Genomic DNA, 18,368 nt, shown 5'->3' on the forward strand with positions numbered 1-18,368 from the left:
CAAGGTTAGGGCAAATAAATAAAAATGAAATAAAGGATCTCAAATTTCAGGTTATCATGTGAGAACATTATTATTTTTGAGTCATTATTTGTCTTAATTAATTTAAGTCATTAAGCAGTTTAAACAGGTTTGAAACAATCACAAGATTTCTCACTATATATATGTATGTATAATTTTTTTCAAACTTTCATTTTCAATTTTTCTAGCTGGCGAACAAAGTTTGGGAGCTCGACTACTCTTTTTAGATGGGGTAAAAAAAAAAAAAAAAAAAAAAAAAAACCTTCGTTTTTTTAAAATATTAACGCCTGCGTAATCTGCTAGTCTCGTTATTGTTTCAAATCGGTTTAAACTGGTTAATGACTTAAATTAATTAAGACAATTCGCAAGACTTCAGAGAAAAAATAATTAAGAAATCAAGTTGTATCTGTAGTTGGCGATAATTCGATAAATATGACAACCTTCTGTATTATTTTCAAAGAACCGTAAAAGCGAAAAATTGATGCCTCAAAAGCAATAAATCGCCAGTTTCTTGCCTACACATTTTGAGGCTTCAAAAACCTCAAACCAAAACAACATCATGTTCTCACATGATTAAAAAAAAAAATCTTTTTCCAGCATAAATACAAAAACATTGGAGTCGCTCCTTAAAAAAAAAATATGGAACTTTGCAAGATGTTAAACTGATTAATGATGAATTAAGATTGCAAAATTACTTGCTCTTTTAATGAAACAAAATTCTAATTGACTAAGAAATAGTGTTTATTTATTTTATCAATAAAATTGTGTTGTGTGATTTTGTTAAAAAAATTATTTTACTTATATATTTAGCCAATTCCGTTAAATAATTTATGAATAATGTTTGGAAATATTTGTTTTAACTATTTAAAATTCTTTGATAATATCTATTTTTTCAGTAATTTGTTGATATTACATTATATGTAATATATCGGTTAGAATTGCTAGTAATGACTAGATAAGCAGTGATGGAGGGTATGCAAGTATGAAATTTATTCTACAGTTTAAATAGACATTTATCTCTATAGAAGTGAGATTTAAAAAAATATAACTTAGCATTTTGTTCACATTTGCTCAAACATTTCAACCGATTGGGTCACAGATTTCTCAGAAAATGAATGTCCTTTTATTAACTTTTTTAGAGCAAATTTATATTATTTAATAAATACTTAATGAATTTTTATAAATACAATTTGGTGAAAAATTCATCAAGTAATCACATTATTTAAAATATTTTTTTAAATCCTTTTGAAACATTTATTTTTTCATAAAAGCTTTTATATTATGAAGCAAACTTCACAACCTTAAACTGACTTCAAAAATTTTCAAATTAATAATTATTTTAAAATTAAATGTAGAGGTGTACATTGGCGTTTTGCGTATAGCGGAATTCCATTAAGAATTCTTGGCTTACCAATATTATTAACTGCAACTTTTGGCTATCAGAAGAAAAAAAAAAAAAAAGACAAGCGTCTGTATCACAAGCACGGATCTAAGCATCTTAACATTCATTAGCTGTGTAAATCACGTGAGCTAAATGTGAGTTTTACTTATCTTGGCAATTTACTGTCTTTTTTGGCAAACTAGCTCGCAATTTATTTAGAAAAAAAAATGAATTTTTGTTTTTGTTTTTTAAATTATCGTAATGCTTAGTGAATTTCTAATACGGCATATGTGTAGGTTTAATATATAATTACTTAACAAATGATATGTATAAACAACAACAATAGTTGAAACAATTTTATTGAAAAAAAATTATATCGATTTTTATTTCTAAAACAGAATATGCTTATTTTAATATATATATATATACATGAATTTCAAATAACTATCACGCAGCATGTTAATTAATCTCTAAATTGTTTTTTGAATACTCTTGAGTTTAATATTGCTGTGTGGAGTGATGTAAAATACCTTAATATCTATTCTTAGCAGATTTAAAATGCAGGCACTGCTGTGATTTAGAATATTCATGTACAATATAAATATGTATAGAGCACATATTTAGAATTACAATAAGCTAATAAGAGGAAAATTAGTAATATGAGAATCTTTTAAATATTATAATAATCAAAAATATTGCCGCATTAAAAAAAAGGCAGTCGACTTTCCATGGCCGAATGGTTATAGCATTGGTATCTTAATCACGACATCGTAAGTTCGAATGCCGTTAGAGACCATGCGATTCACAGTCTGTGTAAATGTTCAATTCCTTGATTTTATGTTTTCCTTTATTTCATGTTCCAGAAGATTCTGGACATTTCTTAAGTTTACCAGACAAGTGTTCTGGACTTTTCTTACTGTCTCCAAAAAATTAGTCTGGAACTTTCCCTGATAATATATAAAAGCAGAAGATCTGTCACTCACTGTGTTCTCAGTTCTGAGTTGAGTTAATAAATTGGTTTAGCTCCACTTCTTATGTGTGTCATTGAGTTCCACACTAAAGAATCTACGTGACAATATGAATCAGAAAGAGCAAATATACAATTTTATTGCAAGGATCCTTCATAAAACATGTGGTCTAAAAATACTAACCCTTTTTGAAACAAAATTAAATGCTGAGTTTGGCTTTAAATTTACAAAGAAAATTAAAGTGTAATATATAATTGTTTATAATGATTTTTGGATTAATAAATCAAATTACCATATAGTTTTTATGAATTCAAAAAGAAATTTTTTAATAATCGTGTATAAATTTTTTTTAACTCGCCACAAGTTATGAGTCTTGTTTCAGGAGCATAGGTTGGAGAAAAACACTTTGTCCTTTCCATTGCTGATAAGTGAAGTTCAGAGTTTTTAAATGTTTATTATTCTGAAACTATATTCATTATTATATAAGAAGAACCTGGCCACACTAATAGATGACATCTTTCTGATCGCTTTGTCTTGATATAGGAAGGAAGTGTTAAGGACAGCGTCATTGTTTACTTAATAAAACGTGATTGCTTTTTGCATTACACTTATAGTATGTACACATTTCGCTTCAAAAACGCGCTAAACATTGAAAATACCTTTTGAAATTCGAATTATTGAGAATTCATCAGATGAAGATCACAGGGTGGAACGTGAAGATGAACAGAATCCAAAAATCCCAGAATACTATCATATTTTTGTAAGAAATTTTAAAACCAACTAAAAATTATATCAGCATCAAAGAAAATAAACATAATGTCTGTCTAATAATAGTTTGATTAAATTTGTTGATACAATTTTTTTGGATCAGAAATTGGTGCCAAGAGTATTTATATATATATATATATATATATATATATATATATATATATATATATATATATATATATATATATATATTTACTTAAAATATTAAAAAAAATTCATCTTCTTTTTTTAAAATTAATAATTAGAAAATATTATGAAATATTTTTATTGTTATGCAATTATTAGTGACAAGCACAAGCCTTTTTTTAAACACTGGATTTGATCGATTTCCGTCTCATGGTGTTATGAAAGTTCAATGAATATCCAGAAACAAACTTCGTATTGTTAAATAGCATGGATATTTTGAAAGTTTTTTTTTTTTTTTTCATTTAAGTTATCTTTTTTGCAGTCTTTTAATCAATAAATGAAAACGTTTTCTTACAAAGAAAAAAAAACACTCTTAAATAGATCAGGGCCGCTTCAAAGCGGTACAGTTCATTTATAAATAATTTCGTGTAAGACTGAGACGCAAAAGTAAGTTGGAATATACAAAAACAAACCTATTAGTTTTAAGTTTTAAACTAACAACAACAAAAAAAAAAAAAAAAAAAAAAAAAAAATCGTCTCGTGGAAGTAAAGGAACTTTTCTACAATTTTTAAAGTTTTTGAAATGCATGGAGATTTCTGATTGAAAGAATTTTTCGAAAAAAAATATGAAACTAACAAATAAGCAACAATAGTATATTCTTCTAAAAAGTTCCAGAAAATTAATTAAGTTAATTCTATGATGAGGTGAGGAATGTAGCGAAAAAAGGTAAGTAATAACGCTAATTACTTTACTTATTTCGCAAATTTCTGGTTAACTTATTTTCGTTAATGGTCAACATATTTATAAAAATTTTACGGAACGAAAACATTTCTCCTAATTTTAAAGAGATTAAGAGGCGTTGCATTGATAGTTTTTTAAATCCTTTTTTCTAAGTTTTTTTTTTTTTTTTAAATAATCTTATATAAGAAAATATTCAATCTCGATTCATAAGACATGTAAAGTATGAAGTTGTGCTTGATTAACTCAATTGATCCACAAGCTATTTCAGTTGAAAATTCTTTCAAAAGAAATTTTTCATAAAATCCATAATTTCCAAATTAACAATAGTAAATGATAGAGAATTTTTATAATATATAAAATAAATTCCTCTGATAAGAGGAAGTGGAATGATTATCTACACAATTGTTAATTTCTGAAGTAAAGAAAGTTCTCTTGCACTTTTTAATACTTGTAAAACATTAATTAAACAATAACACTCAAAAAATCCCTTCTGCTTTATATCTTTTCTCAAAAGAATACAATGAAAGTCTCTTAATGTGATGGCGGCTAATATTAATAATTGCCATATATTATCGAAATCTTCTGGCTCCGAACTGATGTATTATTATTTACACAAAAATTTCCATTTTGTGCGATCACAACATCGCTTAATGCTATCAGTTTGGAAGCAAAGAATTTTACAATCTGTCATTTACAACAAGACATCCACATTCATGGAATTCTTTGCCCTCTTCTAAGAAAACACATTCTTTTGTCTGGACAAAAATGCTTTGAATTGATAGATACAAAAAACTAAACTTTGTCGAGATTGGTCCAACAAATAAAAATTTTCAAATGGACGAGGACATTGAAAAAAAAAACCATTATGAAAGAATTCATGATCATTGGAAATCTGTGGCTCAAGTTAAAATCGCATCATATTCGGATTTTACTCAACGGCTAACGCAGTGAGTAAGAATTCAATATACATTCCTTCAACAAGTTGTACAAGACATTGCTCCAATACGAAATATTAACGAGAACGATGATCAAATGTGTAACGAAATAAAGAAGTTTCACTGTAAGCGTTTTTAGATATCTTTGGGGACCAAATTCATCTTGTTGTATTCATATTTTCCGTCTGTTGGACAAATCTGCGTATTTGTCTTTAAAAATACATAAAAAGTTAAAGCTTACGTTTATCAAACCCTCTTTGAATTCAACTAAAGATCGAACGTTTTTCGAAGTAACAACAAGTATGAGACAGTACGCATTTGCTATTGCCCCTTCTAAATAATTTCCCCAATATTTCCATAAACAACAATGCATAATGTTGAAGAAAGAGGAAGCGAGAAAAAAAAAAGGCATTTAATTTTATTTTTATATCTGTTGCCACTCCTCGGAAAGTTTTATTTGCACTTCTCGAGAAAAGAAAGCGCTTTCTAAGGACCTTTATTAAAATTTAAGCACTTTTAATGTGCTTAAAAATTATTTTCAAATTTAAGCACTTTTAATGACAGCATGCACCTTGTGATCATATTAAGGGGTAGTTACTATGTATCAATATATACTGATTGTCTGATTAATTCAAAGCTGTTTTTAAAGACGTATAATTCTCAAAGTTTAATTTTGTAAGAATGGTTTTTTATTGGCCATCTAACATTCATTTAATTTAATTAAATCAATAATTTTTTAATAAATAATCTATGTATTTTTATATTATATTTTCACCCTTCATGAAAAAAAAGTGATAAATTAACTAAATAAGAATTTATCTTAAAACTGTGCAGTTTTTTTTACAGGAAAAATTTAAACATCATATCAAATAAATGTAATCTGCTTTACTCTGGTATACCTTTCTGTGGCATAAGAGAAAATAAAGAATTCTGGATTGTTTAACAGAAAAAAAAGTATAGATAAATAGGAAGAAAATATAGTTTAAAAGAATAAAAATAAATTGACTTGGAAAGTGGTAGGAAACTATATTGTGAGAAAAAATAATATTATAGAGATGAATTTTTTCAGACTTGAATCACCGGGGAAAAAAATGTTAATAAATGATTTCATCAAAATCACAAGATAATTTTGTTAATGATTTGTGCTACTTTGAAATAAACATTTCATTCCTCTTGAGAAAAATGGAAAAATGCACATCAGAGATGTTTTTTTCTACTTCGATTTGTTAAATGATCTCATTGGTGTGGTGTGGAAATTCGGGGAGGAGTGGCGGCTCAGTTGTCGTCCTCATCACTTAACTATGATTAAAAATTACGTCTATCTCAAACCAGCCATCATGATGGACGAATTTCAAAATAGGATATTCATTTCATTAAACTAACTATGTAAATGGAAATATCTCTGGAACAGGATATTACGTTTTCTTCATAATCTAATGGCATGACAACTTCTACTTCGGACACTTGTTACCGCATTTCTTGAAATCAAAATTTATAGAATCTTCTCCTTGAATAGTTTGATCTTCTTGAGTTGTTTATAGATTCTGTCTTATAGTATCGAATTATAGCATCTACGGATGACTTTATTTTAAACCATAATTTTAAAATCTAAACATCTGCTCCTCATTGATTGTTACATTGAAGTTTAGGGATTAAACTTATGTATATATTATATAGTATAGTATTATTATAGGATTTTGTTAATAAGTTAAATTTTTATTGATATTTTTTTTAAGAATATGCATTTGCTTTTAAAAATCATTTGGCACTGTATGTAACTTTTTTGTGCAGCTACGAGATTTCAAAATTATTTAGTAAAACTGATATTCTCATTTAAGAAACAGAAAGCAGCAGACTAAAAGAGAATTAAGCGTATTATAATATTTCATATAAACATGATTTTTATATTACATTATACTTGCCGCAGTACCCGTGGCCACATCATTATTAATTCGTTTTATTTCTTTGAAAATAAAGCAAAAAACATATTCTTCGTTTAACAGCTTTCGATATTCTTATAATCGAACCTTCAAGATTTTTAAACGTAGTAATCAGGTAATTACTACACTAATGAAATAAATGAAATGTTTATGATGATAAATGAAAATTTTAGTTTTGCCATATGGCACATAACAATGCAATTAATACTGAAAAACTTATTAAGTAAAATAAAACTTTACTTTTTGATATTTTGATTAGAGTTTTTATTAATTAAAAGTAAATGAAATGTCGGTATTTTCTCGCTACAACTCCTGAAAATATTTTGAAGCAATGATAATTTTTACATTAACATAAAAAGATAATGTTAAAATTCAAAACATTATCTCTTTAATATAATTTTTTTTCTATTCTAAATCAATTTTTAAACATTTTTGTAGCATTAAATTCCATGGTTGAAATAAAATTCAAATCGTTTTCATTGTTGCTATTAAAATTTTACCCTTTCCCCCATTTTTTCTGAAAAAAATAGGAGGAATTGGCCTCTTTTTCCAAGTTGAGTAGTTTGCAGTACGAAATATGGTTTTAATAAAATTTCCTACAATTAAGGTTATTATAAGGTCTTTCCTACAATTTAGCATCAGAATCAAATAATGGCGACATTCATGTCATAAAACTGAATAAATAAATTCATGGGTTGAAAATTACGGAAATGCATAGGAATTGAGCGATGTAAGGCTTCTAAAATAGTAAAAACATTAATATATTAATGTTTGAAGATTTTTCCTGAGGAAGTATGGGAAGGCATGAGTACAAAATTATTATTATTATTAATAATAATAAATATTTAAGCGAAATTTTTTACGACCACTAATAATGGAACCACCTGGTCGAAGAAGGCGGTTAGTATTTCATAAAAAAGGTGAGGAATTGCTGGCTATTTCACTCTCAAGTAGTTTCATTTGTAATTTATATATAAACGGAGGAAATTATTAAAAATTAATTAACTAGCTGGTAAATCATAAAACTTAATTAATTAATAATTTAACTAAAGTTAACCAGTTTAAATAGTCTAAAAGAATGTCCTACTTATTTTGACATAATTTAATTCACTTGATCTTTTAAGAAGAATTCATTAAAATTATAGATTATTTCTTACGATATTTTTTTTTTTTTCAATCCAATCTATTTTCGAATTTTTTTTCTACTTAAAAACCTTTGGTTAGAAAATTAATTGTGTATTCAAAATTAAATTTGAAACATCTTGTGGACTCTCTTAAATCAGGTTTTGTACAGAGAGCCCTTTTTCACACCATTTAAAGCAGAAAGTAGAGTCATAAACATTCCACCCCTCCTTCTTCCATTTAGAGGGGTTATGGTCTTTCCCCTCGAGCCCTAAACCAAGTTGATCTGCATCCAAAAAAAAGCCGACTAGGGATGGCGCTTTAAATCTTTTTCCTTGTGTTCTTGGATTACACCCAGGTGGGTTCACACGAGGCTTTTTATTGCGCGTAATCGTTGTCTCTCTACTGTTGTCCCTCTATTGTCCCCGTGTGAACACTTGAGACAACGGCGTTGGGACAATGGCAAACGGTTGTCCCGACGGGACAATTATTTGCCATTGTCCCAACATTTCCTCTATTTGCGCATGCGTGTGCAGATTTTGGCTTAAAAAATTATGTTTGTTGGCGTGTAAACAAAATTTATTTAGCGTAAAAAGTACCAAGGTGCGAAGCCTCCAAACAACATGTGTTCTTTGTTTTTCGCCATTTCGATTATCGTTTTCTTTCGTTACGGCCATTCTATTTTCATTTTTTTCTTCATTAAAATTTACTTGATCTTTTATTTCTTTATTCTACATTCTTATTTGTTTATTCTTCTTTCTTGATTTTAGCTATTTGTTTATTTATCAGGTAAGTTTTATTTATGTCTAATTTTTATGAAAAGGTATTCCAATACTATAATGAAAATGTTTGTTATAAAATATATATTTGACACAATTTGTCAGGTGTGGTAGAGGCATGAAAAGGCCCTTCGGTCAATATTTATATATTTGTTTGAGATTGGTGTTAGCATGTTAATGGTCATTTTATCACATTTGTTTAGTTAATTAATATAATTTTTAAATATTCAATGCTTGCTACAGTTACTGTTTACCATTATTTTGGCATGGTCATTGTCTTCTAAATTTAGAAATTGCTAAGATTTTAATATGGACTGAATTGTATTAATTAAAACATTTAGATTTTTAATAACTAATAATTTTTATAAACTAATGCATTCCTATTATTATTAAATAGTTTTATGAAATATGAGCTTTATACGTTTGGTGTTAGCAATAATTGTGGATTTATATTTTGATAATGAAATGAGGAGAAAGGTTTTGAATGTGCAGTCTTTTTAGTTTTCAGGATTTTTTAAACCATTTGTATAAAATAATGTTTTTTGAATAAAATATTTAATTCTATTCCTCGTGAAATATTTCTTATACATGTATAAAAAATAGCAGCGAAACAAATAAAAGTGAATACAATCATAAGTTAGTCACTCCATATGTTTATGAATTATTTGGTATAATATACATTTTTCTAGAGCATTTAAATTAGTTTTGTAGTAATGATTCTCTGTTTATTAATGTTAAACTCTTCTTACCACCTGTAATTTTATGAATAAGCTAAGTTTAAAACTGAATGGTTACAAATAAAATATACAAAATTTAATGTTTTGTATTCAAGCAAGAAACTAAAAATGTAGAACCCTCAGCATACCACTAACTCAAATGCTTTTAATATTTACATATAAAAAAAAAAGTTTAGTAATTATGGTATACATTAATATTTTGTTGTGTACTTTTTTATTGAACCATAGTTGTATTTTATTCAAACTGAAATTTTTAACTTTAAGAATTTTTTGTTTTTGTTTTCCATTTTAGAAAATGAAGCTGTCTGACAGTGAGACATGCAAATTTGTGTCCCTTTATCGGGAACATGAATGTCTATGGAATGTCGATAGCGCTGCATATAAAAACAAAAATTTAAAAAGAAAGGCTCTGGAGACCATGACTGAAGCCATTTCATCTGAAATAGGCCTTCAAGATTGGACTCCTGAGCTAGTAAAGGCTAAGATTAAAAACCTTCGAGGAACATATAATATAGAGAGCAGAAAAATTAGAGCCTCCAAAAGATCGGGGATTGGCGCTGCAGAAATTTATGTTCCTAATCTCAGATGGTTTCATATAATGGACGAGTTTATGAATGTGGTGAAAGAAAAGAGGAATACGACAGACAATTTGGTAAGTACACAAACATCTTTTATTTATACAATAAGCAAAGAAATATTAAAAGTTAAATATACAAGATATGGCCACATTCTGGTTCCTTAATAACAATAAAACATTTTACAAAATTATTATAACGAATATAGTAAAAGAGGAATATAAATAAATTTTGACAATTTATTATACTTTACCATTTTGCCATGGCACAGCTCCTTCATTACTGAAATATCTGGCAAGATTATTCCTGTACAATTTGGAAAGTTTTGATGATTTGCAGTTTCGACCAGAAATACTCTGAATGTTGAATAATTCGGTTATTTCTGATCTCCACTGACTAGGAATAATCTCACCTGTTTCAATATTTTCTTCATCCAAAGACCCCCGAGATAGATAAGATGTTTTGATGAGCCAGTTGTGCAAAGCACAAGATGCTTTCACAGTTTTGTCAGTTGTAGATAACTGGCATTCAATTTTTCTTGTGAAGATTCTAAATCTGCTAGTTAAAATACCGAAAGCATTTTCTACAACTCGTCTAGCTCTACTTAGACGGTAGTTGAATATCTTTTTCTCGGTAGTCAGTGGATGAATTTTGAATGGCTTCATCAAATATGGTTTCAAGGGAAACGTATCATCCCCAATAATGCATCCATCTGTACCAAATAAAGTGTATCGTTCTAATTTTTCGTAGAGCGCACTGTTCTGTAGTACTCCTCCATTGGAAACTATTCCATTGCATCCAACATCAATATACAGAAACGTGTAATCCCAACTAGCTAATGCTAGTAGAATTATACTGTGGAATCCTTTGTAGTTGAAAAATTGTGAGCCACAATTAGGAGGTGCCTGTATCAGGACATGTTTTCCATCAAGTGCCCCATGACAATTTGGGAAATTCCACGCATTCAAAAAACCTTGCTTAATAGCAGCCCATTCTTCTGTAGTAGAGGGGACCTGTAATAAAATTTTTATACAATGAGAATAATGAAAAATTATTATTCATGTTCTGAAATATGCTTTTGTGACATCATTCAAAATCGTAATTTGTTATCAATTTTTCAGGAACCTCAGCCAACTGTTGAGGAAGCAGATGCTTAAAGGAATGGTGTGGAGATCATCTCTACATCAACACCAGCGAGTACACACAGAAAGTAATGACGTCGCTCCGAGAGGTTACACGAGTGGGTGCGAATTGGGGGACCGAGGGAGGAATTTCACCCTCTTCAAGTTTACTGATAAGAAACGAACTCTTTTCCTCCCACGCCATGTTTTAGCCAGTGGCCCTCCTGTGTTTGAGTAGACAGGAAGCGCCATTTCTTATTTGCAAGAAAAATCATTTGGATTACTAAAAATAAGGAATAGAAATGCCTTTGATCTGTTGTGTTCCAAACTGTAATGGAAATTACAGGAATGGCCCAAGAGTGTTTTTGCCTTTCCTAAAAATGAAGAGCTTAAAAAGAAATAGTTAAGTGCCATACATCGTGAAGGATTTTATCCGACGCAGCATAGTAGGGTAAGCTTATTTAATTATTTTAAACTAATGCTTAATGTTTCTAAATGAAAAATCATTTATTCTCACATTAGAAATTTAACAGCTCAGTAATATCCATTATTCATGATTTTAATCAAGTGCATTATGAAAAGAATTATTTTATAAAATGCTGTAATACAGGTAATAATGTCTGTAATTATTGTCAATAATAATTATTATATTAGCCGTAATTATGTTTACATGCTTTATTTACTATTATATCTATAATTACGTTTATATAGTTAAATTTTATTATATAACAACGATAAAAGCAGGGGAGTAAACAATAATAATTATATATTGTTTTATGTTGTATATTTGTTACTGTATTTAAATTAAACATTAAAGGAAGTCAATATTTACGAATAATTTCCTTTACAGTAGGTCTGTGAATTACATTTAAAAAAATGACATTGAAAGAGAAACTAGTCTATTTGATTCGAAATCAGGAAAATTATTAAGTGCCCCTCTTAAATATCCGAGATTAGTGATTGGAGCAATTCCATATATTTATCATGTAATAACCTTTCATTTCGTGGAAACCATGAAAATAATAGAAACTCCTAATAATAGAAATTTTTGTATGTTTAATCGAATAATTCAGTAAATACAAACTGTGCTAATAAATCATATAAACAGAATTAAAAATTCGAAAATTAGAATTGGGCATCATTTAGCACTGCGATCAAATGAACAAAATATTCCTGCATTATGAAATGAAATCCTTAGCAAAATTAAAGTCTATTCAAAATCATCCAAGTACAGCAGTAACCAAATGGAATATAATCTTGATTTTCCCCCATTAAGAACATACGCACTTCAGTCATTATTAGGTATGAAAATATTGAAGAGAAAAGATTAAATATAAATGCGTCGTTTATAGGGGTTACTAAAGTAATCATTGTGACTGGAGAAGGATTAGCAAAACCTCTGTTGAAAAGATTAAGTGAGCTGGATTTAAATATTATGAATTGTAGAGGATAGGCGTAAGACAAAGATAGCAACACGAAACGGAAGTACAAAGTTTTGCAATTTAGAATAGTTACTCTAAATCCACATGCAATTTATATGTCTTGCACATCATACTTTTTAAATTTATTAATTTGTGATACCATTTCCAGCAGTATATATAGTAATTTTTTTTTTTTTTTTTGGATATTACAACTTCTATATGCTTTTTTATACCCTTTGGGAAGCCAGAATGGATTCAGTTAAAGCAATGTATACACAGTTTGAAAAAATTTGTAATGTCCTAGAAGAATTTATTGAGGTAAATAGAGATAGTACAGCGGTATGCGAAGTAAAAAATATTGGAATCAATAAAAGAAATGCCATTTATTTTATACTTAATAGTATAGTTTTCAATATTGCCCAAAATTAACACTACCAATGAACTATTTCAACTAAAAACAGTTGTTTTTTATTCGGCTTTTAAATTGATCAGTAAAATTAAAACTGAAGTTCACAATTTAAGTACAAAATTCAACACATTTTTAGATGAATCAAAAGTGATAGAATGCAATTTGAATAATTCAGAAAATTTTCTTAAAAAACGAATTTGAAAAAGAAAAAGATCATATTCCGAAATAAAAGAAGATGAAGTTGAAGAATTTGGGTATTAAAAATATCACAGCAATTGATACTGTTATTGAACAGAGAGAAGGTAGATTTAAAAATGTGTCAATTTAATCACTAATATAAAAAATTTCAAATTAAATTCAGCAAATTAAAAGTAAGGAAGAAGTGTAGTTGGTCAAGGCGTGAAGAAGCTTACAAGCATTTGCTATACAAATCATCGAAAAAAAATGGTGATTTTTCTGAAGTAATTAAAAGCAAAAACAAATTCATTTAACAAATATACACGCAATAGCATTATATATAATGTTTGTAATTTTTTTTTTTTACTTTAAAAAAAATTGCGACTCCAAATGGTTTCTTGCACCCAATCTCTTTTATATTTAAGGCCGGTTTTGATTATAATTCAGAACTTCTGTACCTTATGTGAATAAGAAATTTTGAAATTTTCTAATCAAAAATATTTTGCAACAGATATAATTTTTAATGATGTAGTGAATGAAGAAGTATATCATTATGGCAAAGGCATTTCAGGACATAAACCGGAAAATGTTTATAGATTGGCAATCTGGTCTGCAGTCAATGCATTATTGAATAATTACATGATAGTTTGAAAAGCTCTTCTAAAACCGTAAAGGAAAGAAAATTTGATAAATTTAGTAAAGATATTTCTAACAAAGTAATGATAAACTATATAGTTAAATAAGAAAGCTCTTCTAATGTTTGAAAGATTTATTGGATATTTTTTTGAATAGAATACTGTTTCGTGAAATATTGTTTTTATTGCTTTCTTGGAGTTGACGCCACGGCAAATATTCATAAAACCATTATTGTATGGAATTGTTTTGAAATTAATCAACAAAAGCATTGCAAATGTATTTTTTATATTATAATTTAAAAATTTATGTACCATATATGAAGAAGAAATTTTGAAATTTTCTAATCAAAAATATTTTGCAACAGATATAATTTTTAATGATGTAGTGAATGAAGAAAATAGTTTTAAATCTAAGGGAGATACACCTACTGGGAAACCTGCCCTGCACTTAATGCAAAAAAGGTAATGCATACCAAGCACCGTACCTCCAGGGTGATGTGGAAAGCGGCTGCATTTTAATTATTAATGAATTCTACAATATATGTGTGTTGAATTGCATGATATGGAAGTATATGAAATGATATTAACAAGTGAAAAGTAATTTCTCTTCACTCTCTAGCGCGCAGAGACTTGACGTTAAGGGAATGGAGTGTGCCGTCTCGTCATAACGTCACGGAAACCCGCAGAGGCCTTGTCTATCGGGGGTTGTGGTACTCCTCACCTTCCTTCAATGTCGACTCCTCAGTTTGAACGAGGCAGAACCTCATTTGGCAAAAGAAAAAAGAGGAATAGGGACTTGCTTCAAATAACTGGGGATATAAAACAGCTTGCGGACAGACTTAATGTAGATTCAGATGATGAAGTGGATGCTTTTGGAAGATCAATCGCATTACATATTAAAAAACTGAAGCCTGAATCAACGATTCAGGCACAATTGGAGATACAAGGCATTATCAGCAAGTACCGGCTGCATGACATAGCTGCAGAGTGTGCAAAAACACCCATATATGCATCAAATGATGTATTAGCTGCAGCCATGCAATGTACAATTTTTAACGATCAATAAATAAATTATAATTTGATTTTTTGTGTGTTTCATGACTAAATTATTTAATATCTACTTATAGTTGCTATAATATAAAATAATTACTAAAAAATTTAGTAATTATTTCTTGTTGTGTTTAAATAAATATGCAGTAATTTTTTTAAGTTACTTAAATTTTATTTGTTTACAGTAATAATAATGACTTTAAAACCTTCAATTTATTGCTTTCCTTCATAAAATTAAACAGTAGGAAATTTTGCTGTAGTAAATATTTACCAAAGGCAAAGTAATTAACATCTAGACGAAGTTTTAAATCAATATGCTTAATTGATACGACAAATAGAGATTATTTGTTGTATTAATTATTTTGGCAAAAATTATAAATATCAACAAGAAATTAGGATCTCTTATGGTTCTATATCAATAGTGAGTGAACAATTTTTTTTCTCATGATACTTCTCCATTTCTAACACCAGCAACTCATTTCTATTGCTTTAAAATCAAGTATTAAAAAGAATCACTGTAGTGAACAAGGCATTTGCAACAAAAGGTGTTTTTAAATAAATTAACAGCAAAACGCATAGTATCCAAAATATTAATCATTTGAAGTCAAAATATAAATGACTAATTTGCGTGTGTACCTGTAAATGTTATTAGGCCATAAAAATGCTCGCAAATTAACTTTTCTTTATACATATTACTATTCAATCACGGCAGATTTATAAAAAACTCTTTGATACGACTCATTCAGCACTAATTATTCAAATTATATAAATATAAGTTTTATACCTTTATGAATTCATTCAAGCTTTCATAAATAGCATCCAAAACTTCTGAAATCGTAGAACTGATGGTGCTCTTAGGCACACGGAAGAGATGGCTCAGCGTTCTATAACTGCATCCACTGGTTAAAAAGGTCAGCGTTAATTCCAGTTTAATTTTTGCAGATAAACTGCCTCTCATTATTGTGTTCTGCCGTTGAATTGTATCTGAAATTCGGCATAGCAAATTGTTAAACATCTCCGGAGTTAGTCTTAAAAAAAGGCAGTACTCTTTCGGATCCTCGGCAGCTAACTCTTTTAAAAGAAGATTAGAAGTGCCGAGTTCATCTCTTTTTCTAATCCATTTTTTAACCCAAGTACGTTTTGTGGCGTTCATTTCTTCCTCTACTTCCTCAGATAGAACCGCAAGAAGACGAAGTAGAGTTTTTTTCAAAAAATCTTTCTGTTTCTTTGATAAATGCCTTCTTCGGCTGCTTCGTTCAGCCATGAAGGTATGTCGATAGATAAAATATTTTCAGACACTAATCACAAAGCTGTGCGTGAAAGTACATGGAATGAGAGTGTGCGCCAAAAGGCGATTCATTAAGAGATTTGGAATGCCCTCTACAAACTTACTAAACCTGTTTGAGGATTGGTCACGTGATCATCCTCTGGTAGGCGTGGTCTTCTATTGCGCGCAATAATAAGCCACGTCTGAAAGGCGTCTGTTTCATGCGAAACAAAGTTTGAATTTTAAAAAAAATTGCCATTTTACACTCCCTTTTTTCCCTAGCTGTGTGGAACCAATTATCACAGAGAAGAATGTGTTTCTTAACAATCTTATCTTACAGACTGACCACTTCCCTCCCCCAAATCTTCAATTTACAATTTCCAACTTTTTCTTTCCTATTACAACAATGTATAGTTCCAAATTGAACTGAGATCCGAATTCGTTGTTCGAAAAACTACCGCATCTGGGAAAGGGGGAAAATATTTGCAGTTAATGGTTTTAACCCTCCAAGCGCCCAATTATTCTAAGCATAGCATCTTTAAAATTTATCTCTATCGGACAAGAGTTCTTTTAAAAAATATCAGTGTACCCATGAGAAGCGTTTAGAAAAATAACATAGCCACATTCACCACTTCACACCTGCAGGCGGTCCACTTACTTCTGGGGAAATAGAATCTCTCCTATTCCTTACCACTCTCTGGTATTTCCGCTCCCTTCCCCCTACTTTTCATCTTTCACATTAGCAAACTGAAGTTTCAGACAAAACCCTTTTATGGGAACAATATAGTTTGCTTGATGTAGATATAAACAGTTTTTTTATGAATAATCTTTTGTTTGATATCTTAACCCGATTAAGCATTTCGAAAATCATATCTGCAGTAAAATGAAAATTCAATCGCATTTTATTTCAATAACATTTTTTCCGTATTTGAACATTTATAATCTTAAGTCTTTTAGAAACGTTGGTTTCTTTTTTAACTTTACGCAAATAATACGTTCATTCTTGGATTCAATAGAATATTCCGTTATATAAATTATAAAATAGTCAATTTAGCTATTCAGCTAACTCCATAACATTCCATAATTAACTCAGTACAAAGACTTATTGTTTCATAAGACTGTTATCATAAATATTTTTTATTTACTATCAAATGTCCTCCTATGGATATATCGCTGCAAATTTTCAAATTTCCTTCATTTACCAAGTAGTATTTCCAATTAGAACTATATGTTATACAAAGTATGAAATGTTTCTCACGACACCTCGAAAATTTTTAAGTAATATAGGAAATATCCAAAATTTTATAATTGATTAATACAAAGGAAATTATATATAAACTTGTTTCATTTTGATGAAATTTCGATATTTAAACCTTTTTGAAAAAATACTTCTTTTAGAGAATAAATTTAGATATCGTGAATCGGAACCTTAATTTTATTAAGTACTTTATATCCCATTCACATCTAATTACTGCTAAACAAACCACTTTTGTATTAAACTGTCATATATATATATTCTTTAATGCCTTATCCTTTAAAAAAAAAACCAAAACAGTTCTATTACACAGATGTTTTCTTTTGAAAGTTAAAATATGATGTTAATTTTATTTAAAATCTAAAACATTTCAACCATATGTAGAAACAGCAAAGTGGGTAAAAATACAAAGTATATAATTCAGTATGGTAAGTTTCAAAGCAGGATGCTGCACTAAGTTCAACATTACAGTCTTTACATTCAAATCTAGATTCTCTCCTCACACGTCTGCCATTTTTCATTTATTTTTAATGTGCACACAACAAATTTCTTTTATTTATTTATTTTTTTTCCTTGAATCACGTTTATCAACATAAGATGGGAAATGTTATCCTGTTAGAGAATGATATTATTGGATATGATATAATGATATATTTGGAATAAAGACATTTATAAAAGCTTGAAACTAACATTTAAGTTCATTTCTACATTTAATAACAGTGGGATCTCAATTTTAAGCTCAAAATTAAGGAATTTTTTCAATAGATTCTTTTAAAATTTCAAATTGATGGAATCAAATTATAGAGATATATGCAGTGATACTTTATTTCGGCTTCAGCAGTTTTTCGTTATTCATTTTTCCTTAAATATAAAACGAACTTAAATAGAATTTCAAAAAACTATCTCAGCTGAAAAAAAAAAGTTTCTTCAAAATTTTTATTT

The 18,368-nt window shown here is 28.7% G+C and overlaps 1 protein-coding gene across 1 annotated transcript; it reads right to left on the reverse strand.

Annotated features, from left to right (window-relative positions):
- Window positions 1–10,242: 10,242 nt before the first annotated feature.
- Window positions 10,243–17,467, reverse strand: LOC129975009 (uncharacterized). The gene is made up of 2 exons (XM_056087863.1): window positions 15,689–17,467; window positions 10,243–11,104 (listed from the first exon to the last, which is right to left on the reverse strand). The coding sequence occupies exons 1-2, from the start codon at window positions 16,166–16,168 to the stop codon at window positions 10,334–10,336; spliced, it is 1,251 nt and encodes a 416-aa protein (XP_055943838.1). The 5' UTR covers window positions 16,169–17,467; the 3' UTR covers window positions 10,243–10,333.
- Window positions 17,468–18,368: the final 901 nt, after the last annotated feature.

The sequence above is a fragment of the Argiope bruennichi genome, chromosome 7, assembly GCF_947563725.1.
Source record: "Argiope bruennichi chromosome 7, qqArgBrue1.1, whole genome shotgun sequence".
Lineage (NCBI taxonomy): Eukaryota > Metazoa > Arthropoda > Arachnida > Araneae > Araneidae > Argiope > Argiope bruennichi.

Coding starts and splice junctions, on each gene's coding strand:
- LOC129975009 (XM_056087863.1), bottom strand. CDS start 16,168: ATGGCTGAACGAAGCAGCCGAAGAAGGCATTTATCAAAGAAACAGAAA. Junction 11,105..15,688: donor GCTTGAATGAATTCATAAAG/GTATAAAACTTA, acceptor ATTTTATTACAG/GTCCCCTCTACTACAGAAGA.